General features: G+C 58.8%; 1 protein-coding gene across 3 annotated transcripts in view; it reads left to right on the plus strand.

Annotated features, from left to right (window-relative positions):
* CSNK1D (casein kinase 1 delta) overlaps positions 1 to 10426 on the plus strand; it is a 29439-nt gene extending 19013 nt beyond the window's left edge. Inside the window, exons 7-10 of one of the 3 annotated variants that reach the window (XM_079131022.1) lie at positions 949 to 1120; positions 1615 to 1754; positions 4556 to 4617; positions 5676 to 6168. In XM_079131022.1, the coding sequence (XP_078987148.1) occupies positions 949 to 1120; positions 1615 to 1754; positions 4556 to 4588 (345 nt within the window). In that variant the 3' untranslated portion in view covers positions 4589 to 4617; positions 5676 to 6168. Of the gene's footprint in view, positions 1 to 948; positions 1121 to 1614; positions 1755 to 4555; positions 4618 to 5675; positions 6169 to 10098 lie in introns of those variants that run through there. The other 2 variants (XM_079131020.1, XM_079131021.1) reach the window with 2 other exon arrangements.
* Positions 10427 to 10521: the final 95 nt, after the last annotated feature.

The following is a 10521-nucleotide window of genomic DNA, read 5'->3' on the forward strand; positions in this document are numbered from 1 at the left end:
GCACTGACAGAATTCAGGTTTCTGGGGAATTTTTGTGTCTTCTTTTATTAAAAACGTGTTCTTTGTAGGTGGAAATAGAAATTAGAACCTTAGCAGGTGATAGAATCTGATGGAGGAGCAGAAGTGCCTTGTCAGACCACTGTGCCATGTGCCTGGTCCCACTGAGGGACAGCGGGGAACACTGAGCTAGAGCCACCTGACCAGATGTGGTGCTGGGAGGAGTTTTTTGCAGAGTGGACTGGCCCTGGAGAGGCCTAGCCTGCAGGCCTGGTGCCTTCGCCAGGCTGAGAGAGCAGTGCTGTGCTGCTCCTGCAGGCTGCCCAGCGCGGAGCATCGCCACTCTTCTCCAGTGCCGTGCCAGCACCGTCCTGTCCTCAGCCAGCCGGGCAGAGTGGCTCTGAAAAGGGCTCAGTAATGCACCACCAGCTTCGCTGGCTGTGGGGGTCACAGTCCCTTAGCTCCACCATGTCCCTGGGCCTTCTGGGAGTGAGTCAGCGTGTCTCTGAACAGGAAAACAGGTGGTACTGGGATTTGACTGTGACTGGTGTGCAGTCTGCCTGGGGACATTGTGAAGAGAGCACAGGGTGGTGGGTGCCTCAGCTCGGCGGCTCCGTCAAAGCCCCAGCAGGGACCAGCAGTGGTCCAGCAGGGACCTCAGTGTGCATGGTGCCAGTGGGGCTGGTGCCACAGTGATGTGACCTTTCCTTTGAGTCGGGATCTGGATTCCAGCCGGACCCTCTGTGATCCACTGCTGCCACCCCAGTCCCTAGTCCTGGGTAGTCTCCCACCTTCTTTCCCCTCCCCACGTTTACAGGTGGGACCTCACAGGACAGAAGCTGGACCCCAGGCTTTGTCGCCACAGCAGTGGGAGTGGGATTTCCTCTAGTGTGTGGGGGAATAGAAAGAGGGCTCTGGACACTCAAGGGGATCATGCTGTGTCCTCCTCAGGGTGCCAGCCGGGCCGCAGATGACGCTGAACGGGAACGCCGGGACCGAGAGGAGCGATTGAGACACTCCCGGAATCCAGCCACCCGCGGCCTTCCTTCCACAGCCTCTGGCCGCCTGCGGGGGACCCAGGAAGTGGCTCCCCCAACACCCCTGACCCCTACCTCACACACGGGTGAGCACACCTCCCAACAAGCCTGTGGAGTAGACACTAGTTTTCTCTCTCTCCTGTGTTTAGTGCCTCTCTGGGTACCTCATGTGGCTTTGGGAGCCCAGGCCAGACACTTGGTGTCGATGCTGCGTTTACCCCCACTTGAGGCAGTCCTCCTCGAGAGTTGAGTGACCAGGACACAACCTGTGGGGCATTGGGTTCCGTGGAAGCTCCTCACCAGTATTGGTGATTTCTCAGATAAAACTTTCTCTTCCCACAACAAAGATTTCCCCTTCCTGAATTTACTTGAGTTCCCCATGTGCTGAATATTGGCCTCAGAGCACACTGCCAGCCAGTGTTGTTGGGCTGCCTGGACATCTGAGCTGGTGAACACATGTGGGTGCTGCCCTGGGAGAGTCCATCCAGAGCCCCTGTGGTGGTCTGTGGCCACTGCTGCACTTGCAGGCCAGTGAGACAGCCACGGGTCCTCAGCAGCCATGGCTTCTCCCTCTCTGTAGCCAACACCTCTCCTCGGCCTGTCTCTGGCATGGAACGAGAGCGGAAAGTGAGCATGCGGCTGCACCGTGGGGCCCCAGTCAATGTCTCCTCCTCGGATCTCACGGGCCGACAAGATACCTCTCGCATGTCCACCTCACAGGTATGCGCTCAGAGCTGGCCGGGGCAAGCCAGGCCCAGGTGTAGGGATATATGTTAGCATGCGGGCACCAGGCTCATCAAGAGTGGGATGAGATTTGTGAAGGGTTTCTTCCCTTCTGACTGCCCTGGACATTCTCTACTCCCACCACATTTTTGGGAATTTTTACCCCATGGGGAAATTATGCTCTTAGTTCTTTTTTGCCTTTTGGTTGGAGCCCGAGCTGCACTGAGCTGAGCTGAGCTGAGCTGCTGGGGGGCTTGACTTCCCAGCTGCACCTGTAACCACAGCAGGGAACTCTGCAGAGCCTGTTCCCTTTTGTTCATCTCCAAGCCACGTGCCCACCTCTTGCCCACCATGCAGGGCTGCGCACTGTGCTGAGATCTCTTCAGGGGCGGGAGCACTGCAGCACCCCACCTTCAAGGCTCCTGCGGCTCCAGTGACCAGGAGCCCACCCTAGCAGAGCACCTGGGAAGGGCTGGCTCCATGGGAAAGTCCCATGAGCGCATGTCAGTCACACCTGTAGCCGCCTCCAAGGGCTCCACGGTGGCCTTTGGGGGGGCTCATGCTACCAGGCACCCATCCTTTGCTAGTCAGGTCTGTTCCTCTGAGAATGGAGTACGTGGAGCAGGCCTGTCCTCGTGGCCATTCCTCTCTCGGCCTCCTCTTGCCCTGCCTTTGTTGACCTTGCGCTCTAACGTGCCTCTGCAGACAAGAACAACTGTGTACTTACCGTGTCGGTTTCCTGGCTTCATGAGTTTAGGGCCCGCCCCCTAGACTCATGGGTGGGGTAGGGTCAGAGGTGAGCTCCAGGAGGGCTCTTGCTCTCTGGCTCACCCCAGGCAGTCTTCCCGGACGAGCAGGAGCTCATCTCAGATGGGCCCTAACACCAGCCCTAGCTCTGTCATGAGGCAGCATCCATCTGGTCAGTAGGAAGGGGAGCTGAACATGCTGCTGAGCAAGCGCAGTGTCCCTGGGCCACCAGGGCTGCATGCTCCGAGTGAGTGGCATACTGAGTATCCTACCTGCTCGTGGTTTCCACAGTGGTGGACTTGCGTGTCATGGACTTCTTGGAGGCCAGAGCTATGGGTGGTCTGAGAGGAGCTGCTTGAACTGCTTTGTTCTGGGCTCTGGCCAGCTTTGTGAGACTAGTCCCTTAGTGGGCAGAGCCAAGCATTGCTCCCTCACAGAGCATCAGGGGCTCAGCAGGTCTCCTACAGGTGTCAGCATCCACCTGGGCCACTGTGAGTGCGTCCTGGGAGGGAGGGAGGGGGCCACAGCTGGGCAGGCAAAGACTAAGGAAGGGGCTGGGGGTTTTGTTTGTTTGTTTTTTAAGAAATGAAGCATCTAGTAGTTGGGGTTTGGCACTGGGGGAGTGAACATCGGAAGGTCCTCAGGAGGCAGCCCAGCCAGTACCAGGCAGGCCTGTCTTGCACTCCTGGTGACAAGGCAGTATGTTTCCTTTTGCACCGGGGCGTGGCACGCTCTGCTGCCTGTGTGAGGAGGTGTGACATGGCTGGAACCCGGGGCCCTGGCCATCATTCGCCTTCCAGAGGAAGTACTGGGCTTTTCCTCTGGCCGTTGAGGAAAAGGTTCTGGAGCCTGCTTGTGTTGAGACTGTCTCCAATGCTCCCATCCTTCTCTAGGACAGGGTTTCCCCTCCACCACCTTAGGACAGCTGTGTTGGACACCCTGGGCCCGTGTCCTTCAGAGAATCTCTTTCTATCCAGGGCGCCGCCAATGCCAGCGTGCTCAGTAACTGCCCGTTTCAAATCCAAGAAGTTCAAGTAAGAGCTCCTCCCTCTGCCAGCTCTTTCTGGACCTTTATCCAGGTGTCTACCCTGCCGTTTGGAAGGGAGAGGACTGGAGGCTACTCCAGCTTGTGTAGTTCTACAGTCACCACTCAGACCCCTCTAGAGTGGGCCAAAGTAGGAGGGAGTGAGAAGCAGGCCCCTCTGGGAGCTCTGCGTCCCGTGGAGTGCAGTGAGGTGCTGGAAAGGTTCTGTGCACTCCTGGTCCTCACGCCCTGGATGTCTGGTCAGCAAACAGCAGTCACCCCCGCTTATGTGTGGTCATTACATGGTGTCGTGTGCAGGTTGAAGGGCGGCCTTGCTGCCACAGGACCTTGTCTCTGCCCAGGCTTGGCTTGAGGGTGATTCCTTCCTCCTGGGCCCTTTCTCTTCTGAAGGGCTGCTGTATTAGCTAGCCTCTGGGGAGATTACGAGCCTCACATGGCCTTGTCCGTGGGTGTCAGGTGTTCTCATCAGCCAAAAAGAACATGGGCTCACAAGAGTGTCCAGCCAGTGACTTCTAGGAGAAAAAAGGCCTTCCCTGTTTAGCACTGTCCATGAGGGTGCCAGTCACTCCTTTGGATGTCTCATTTAGTCCACAGCCTTTCCCCAAAGAAGGGTTGCAGCGCAGGGCCCCACTAATGCCGTAGTGTCACCTGGAGATGCTGAGGAACCCACTGGTGGGGCCTGCCCAGCTCTGCCGTCCCCCCAGGTGCTGGCCTCCCTCAGTATGTGAGAAGTCAGGAGGGTCTGTCATGTGTCCTCATTTCTGGAGAAAAAAGTGGCCACTCTCATCTGCGGGCCAGCAATGAGAGGGCAGTGAGCCAGGAGCCATGTGGAGAGACCACCATTTACTCCCTGGCTTCCTGAGGCAGCACCATCAGGGTCTATGGACCTGGTCAAGGCAAGGAGGCACGTCCACACACAGCCCCCACGTGGGCCATCGGGTCAGGGCCTCGAGTGCTGCTCCAGCCAGAGGCATGCTTACCAACAGCTGTCTTTTCCCCACCTCAGAATAGCATTCCTTTCGAACACCACGGCAAGTAGCTGCTCGTCTCCGCGGAAGGCAGCACTGGGTGAGTGTGCTCATGGTGGGGCGCAGCAGGTGCCAGCGCCGGGCCGGGAGGGAGCCACCACTCCCCACCGCCTGGGGGCTCGCAGCGGGCTGGGCTTGCATGCCAGGTGCTGGAGGCAGAGTGAGGCTTCTTCTGCTTTGTCCTCCCCGCGCGTGTCCTGGAGTAGCTATGGTCAACTGCCCGGTCTGGGGGAAAAGCCGTCCTTGGTCTCGGACAGAGCAGCCCCAAGGGACCATTGCTGTGGCCTTGCCTTTGGCCTCCCTGTGCCGGCAGTCGGGCGTGCCGGTGTGCGTGCGGGGCCGTGTCTATCGTGCTCAGCTAAGTGGCGCCACGCTTGGTGTTGGGCTCGTGAGCTCTTGCTGCGTTTAGGCTCCTGGTGGGCTCTGCCCATCCTGGCTCTCTCAGTCGTCCCTCTTCCTCTCTCATTATCTCTGTCCTCATTTTGTGTTCTTTCCAAACTTGGTCCCTGCCCAGCCATCCTGTCCACGCAGCTGCCGTCTGTATTAACCCACCCAGCCACAGCCACCTGCTCCCTGCCGTCGGTGCATGGCTGGGTGTCCACGCTGCGCTCCCTTCTTGTCAGCCACGTGGCACTTGTAGCGCCTTCCAGCAGGGGCTTGAGCTTCCAAGGGTCCCATACGCTGGGAAACTGCTGCAGTTTTAACACTGTGCACACTCTTGGAGATGCGTTGACGAAAACTACTTTTCTTGTCTTCCCCAAAGTGGGGCGCCTGTTTTCAAAGCCACAGTTTGCTTCCCAGGAGGAGACACTGGAGCAGGCGTTTGTCCGACTTGGGTCCTCGCCGTCACTGCCAAGCACGGCCCTTGGTCTCCTGGCTCACACGCCTCTTCTTCCTCTTCCTGTCACTTCTTCTGCTCAGCACATGTCCTGGCCGCAGAGCTCCCTCTGTGCAGCCGGGGCACAGGTGTCTAGACTGGGGCCAGGCAGCACTGTGTCCCCTCCCTGGGATGCATTGTGTAGTACTTGTGCCTAGTCACCTTGCTGGCCAGCTCCTCTGGCCTCATGCTGACCTTGTCCTGTGCTTTGGCTCCGACAGATTCCCGGTCGGGTGGCTTCCAGCGGTCTTCAGTCTGTCGTGCACCGATGAGACTCCTTTTTGCTGTGAAGGGCAGACAATGCATGGCTGATCTACTCTGTTACCAATGGCTTTACTAGTGACACGCCCCCCGGTCTAGACCCGAAATGTTAACGCCGGGAGCCCTCCAGGCCACTTACCCAGAGACGCTCATGGGGAATCAAAACAAACTAAACGGACAGGCTCTGAGAGCCGCCATCGCCAGGGGCTGCCGGCATGGCCCCCACGTGAGCCCAGTTTCCACGGGGCTGGGCAGAAGAGCAGAGTGTGGGAGACTTGCATAGAGACCCAACTCCCTGCCAAGAGCCTCAGCTCCCTCCAGTGGTGGCGAACCTGTGCTCCCTGACGACCCCACTGCAACTACCAGTCTTCTACTTGGTTAAGACAGTTTTGTATCATTTTGCTAAAAATTACTGGCTTAAATCTGTGTAAAGAAATCTGTCTTTTTATTGTTTCTTTCTTGTCTGTTTTGCGGTCTTAAAAAAAGATGTTGATTTCGAAGACTCCTGAGACAGACACTGGCTGGAGGTCTGTGTGAGATGAGCCAGGCAGGAGAGGGGCAGTGAAGGACGGGGTGTGTGTTGTTTGTTTCCTCGTGCTGTGCTGTCTGTGGAGGGCGGTCTCGTCAGGCTGTGGTCACTGCACCTGTGTGCCTCCTCGCCCTCCTGCAGGCCCAGATGCCTGCTCAAATGCGGCTGGGCTCAGGCTTCCAGGAGTAGGGGCGTGGGGGCTAGAGCTCTGAGGGGCTCAGCCAGAAGCCCGGGGAGCTCCAAGAGTCAAAGTTGGAAGTGCGTTCCTGATTTTCTGGGGAGAGGACTGAATCAGACACCCCGAGGTCCTGTTGGGGGCCCTTTGTGGTTTTTTGGTGGTGGTGGTGGTTCCACTCTGCCTTTGGCTTTGGGAAGTTTCCAAACAGACTAACACTGCTGTGCACATGGGCACTGTCACTGCCTCTGCTCGAAGCCAGGGAAGCAGGTTGTCCTCAGACTCCAGGGTGTGCTGAAGGGAGCCCACCCCGAAGTGCCAAGCGTCAGGTGCCTGTCCAGCTGCACTGACTCCACCTCCAGAAAGGTGGCTCCCCACTTCATGACCTTGGGCTGGACATCTGTGAGGAGGCAGCCCTGTGATCCCACCTGGTCTCTCCCGTCCTGTCCTGTTGGCACTGGCTGCTCTGCTGCTGCTGCAGCTGCAGTTTAAGATGCTCTTCCTGCTGAGGTTCTGGGGCACCCCCCGGAGGTGAGGTGCGGTATACGTGTGCACGGGTCCATTTCCATTTCTTTTGCCAGCCTGTGGAGTGAGTGCTGCTGGGAATCGGCGCCCTTGGTGGGGCCTGGCAGTGCCACAGTGGCTTTCCCTCCTTCCCCAGAGCTCCCTGGCACAGCACTGGGGTAGGCTGCTGGTATGTGGTGGCATCCCCAAGCACAGTGGTGCTGTCCAGTGGGCCATTTGTCTTTCTGAGCCTGTGAGTGCTTTTTCCTGAATCCTGAGCTGGTTACTCTGTAAGCATTTTGGAGTGTGGGGCCTGACTGGGTGGGCCGTGTGTCTGGGAGTGCAAATGGAGTTTGGGGCGGGTCTCAGTGAGTTTGAGGTTTTCGTGGTGGCAAACCCGTTAAATCAGTTTGGGGCTTCGCCTGTCAGTAGCCGTCCTGTATGGCAGGTACCCTTTGTCAATACCCATGGCCCCAACATGGTTCCAGGAGGGTGGAGCCTCGACCTGGGACTGCTGGCTGTGCTGGGAGCAGACTCGTCCTGACCCCTCGGGTGTGACTGTGACAGTTCTCGCCCAGATTGTAACCCCGTCATGACTGGCAGGCAATGTAGTTAGAGTGTGTATCATCCTGTGTCTTGTGACCAGTCTCTGAGCTGTGCATTTGTACTACCACTGTATTTGTGTACTTTAACAATTATGTAAATAATAAATTCATAATGACTTCTACCTTTGTTCCCGGCCCCTTTTGAGTGGTCTTTATTTCATCAGCTGTCTTCCAAGGGTTCAGGTTGGCCATGGAGACTGATGGAGGGTGCAGTCTGCTTGTCCCTGCAGCCCGTAGTGTTGGGGACCTGCTTAGGGCATGCTCCGGAAGGACACTTCCCAAGTTCCCAGAGTGGGCTCTGGAGCATGTGAGCTGGAGCGGGGATGCACATGGTGATTCCAAGGTCCCCTCTCCAGCTTGAGGTCCTTTTGGAAATCGTCCCCTGACCTCCATGCCCCAGGGGCTGTGCTGGCCAGAAGCATACCAGCACCTCAGGCTTGCTGGAAAGTGGACGGTGCAGCAAGCTGACCAGATGGCTGGTGGGTACCACAGTGGGGTGGAGAGCATGCTCCACATGGTGCCTGCCACTCTGGTTCCCTCCCACAGGGGCGGGGAGGGGGTGCACCTTCACACAGCACACCTCAGGCAGGGCCTGGGTCTGCTGCAGCTGGGCTACACCCAGGCCTTTCCTGACCTCCTGGTCTGCCCTCCCCACACAGGAGCTTGCAGCAGCCAGGCCCCACTGGGTCAGAAGGTGCATTTGCAGCAGTCAGGTGTGAACAGGACTTCCTAGTCCACCCACTTGGAGGTTGCTGGAGCCAGGCACAGACAGGCCCTGTGCAGACATGCACGCATGTGCTGGAGGGGAGCTCCCAGCAGTTTTGCTGGACTCCTGCAGTGCCTTCCTGTCCTCTGTCCACCGCCGGATGCCCACAGCCAGGATCCCTGGCCCTGGCTGGATTTTCTTTTCCCAGCCCCTCTTGCAGCTTGCCTCTTCCAGGCTGGCACCTTCCCCCAGCAGAACCAAGGGAGGGTGTGGGGTGGCGGCTCACCCCACTGCCTGTGGAACCGTTCACATTTGGGTGCCCCTGAACCCATAAAGTGCCAGTGCTGGAGGTTTAAAAGAGCTGGTTTAGACCCTACATCCAGGGCCAGGTGCAAGCATCAGGTCCCACCAGTGGGCCCTGCAGGTGTGGGCAGCTGCCTCGTGGGAGCTTGGCCCACAGACACTTCAGGTGGCCAGCACACAGTGCTCCCCAGCCACCAAGGCCCTCTCTGGGTCCCACACATACCTGGACCTGGGTGTTCTCTGCAGAGGTCCAGCTCGTTGAGCACAGAGGGCAGAGATCAGAGTTGCACCCCCAGGATGTGGTTGGGCAGCAGCCCAGGGTGCCTGGGTTGTTGGATCCACATGCTGGTGTAGGGACAATGGGATGTCTGTGCTCTCTGCAGACCCACGTGGGCACATTCAGCATGGGCCTGATGAACATGATTCTCACGTGCTGTTCAGGGTTGGCCTTCACGGAGTGGTAGATGTGAGCTGTTTTCCTGCTCACATCTGCCCCCTGGGGCAGCCCTGTTCGTGGCCCATGTCCTGGGGTGCCCCAGGGTACTTAGGGGCACTCTTCCTTGACTCTTCTGACCCTTGGCCACATACCTTGCTCACTGGTCAGCATCAGTATCACCTGCCCAGCAGCCATAGCCTGAGGACATTAGGTGTCCTTTTTCCTGTGTCTGGAGACCACTTAGAACCACCAGCTCGCAGATCTGGAGGGCTTCAGGGCCAGGTTCCCTCCCCAAGGAAGGTGCTTGCCCACAGCGGTCCCTCCCAGCTGAGCTGCAGCCGTCTTTTCAGGGGGCATCCCAGAGCCTGACCAGCTCACAATCACGTGGATCCCCAAACCCGACTTTCAGGGATCCTCGTTTCCTGGCTATCTTATGCCCTGGCCATGTGCTCTAGGTGCAGGTGTGGGACAGGACGGGAGAAAAAGGCCTGACAGCCTGCAGGTGGGGCCCTGCACCCTGTTGCTCTCACCCACGGGGAGAGGGCCTGCTGCAGGTGGGAGACTCAGGAACCAGGAGAGGGTGATCACTGAGGGTGGGTCAGCACTTGGATGTTTCAGGGGCAGCCAGGCCCTGGAGGGAAGAAAGCAGGTCATGGGGCCCCCAGGGGCCCTAAGTTGGGGGTGCCTGGGAGAGGGGAGACTTGGCCACGTGCCCTTGAGGCCCTGCACTTCCCTACACCCACTCCTCATGCCTGTGCCCTTGCTCCTCTGTCCTGGAGATGGCCAATGGCCAGGGCTGGGGCTCCTGCCCTGAGGCCTGGGGTCCCCACTGCTTGTGGTGAGGTTGGTAACCTGGGGATGTGTGTGGCCCCGGGCCATCTGGGCTAGCTGCCACACTGCCCATCAGCCAAGACCCTGATTGGGGGAACAGGAAGACCAGAGAAGGGAAGGGCACCCCAGCGCCATGGGACTGGAGTCAGGGCTGACAGCAGATGACTGAGCTGCAGAAAACGCCCCTGGCTTCCTCACAGAACTGGACAGGGCCAGGGCCCACCAGACGTGAGGACAGGGGGCAGAGGAGAGACTGGGCCTGAGATGTGAGCTCTCGCCTCCTTTTCGTTGCAGAGGAGCAGGGACATGGCATCTCTTCGGCTGCATGCCGCCCGTCAGGGTGCCCGCTGCCGTCCCCAGCGCCCACGACGCACCACCTACTGAGGGGCTTCAGCTGCCTCTGACCGGGCTCCCAGCCACGCAGGCCGCCGCTGGCCACAAGGGCAGGTGGGTGTGAGGTGCCCAGGGCAAGCCCAAGCGCTGAGCGCGGGCTGGACGGAGGAGGATGGGGAGCAGAGATCAGCGGGCGCTGACCACACAGAGCAGATCTACCAGCCAACCAGGGGGTGAATAAATGGAAGGCAGGAAAGTCTGTTTTGAGGCCACACACAGTAAACAGCCCACACTGCATCTCCCCTCAGCCCTCATGCCACACTGGGTCCTGCGGGTCCAGGCACCCAGCTGGGTACCCTCCCCTGCTTGCCCCCTTTTCTCCAC

This window comes from Sciurus vulgaris, assembly GCF_902686455.1.
Source record: "Sciurus vulgaris genome assembly, chromosome: 3".
Classification (NCBI taxonomy): Eukaryota; Metazoa; Chordata; class Mammalia; order Rodentia; family Sciuridae; genus Sciurus; species Sciurus vulgaris.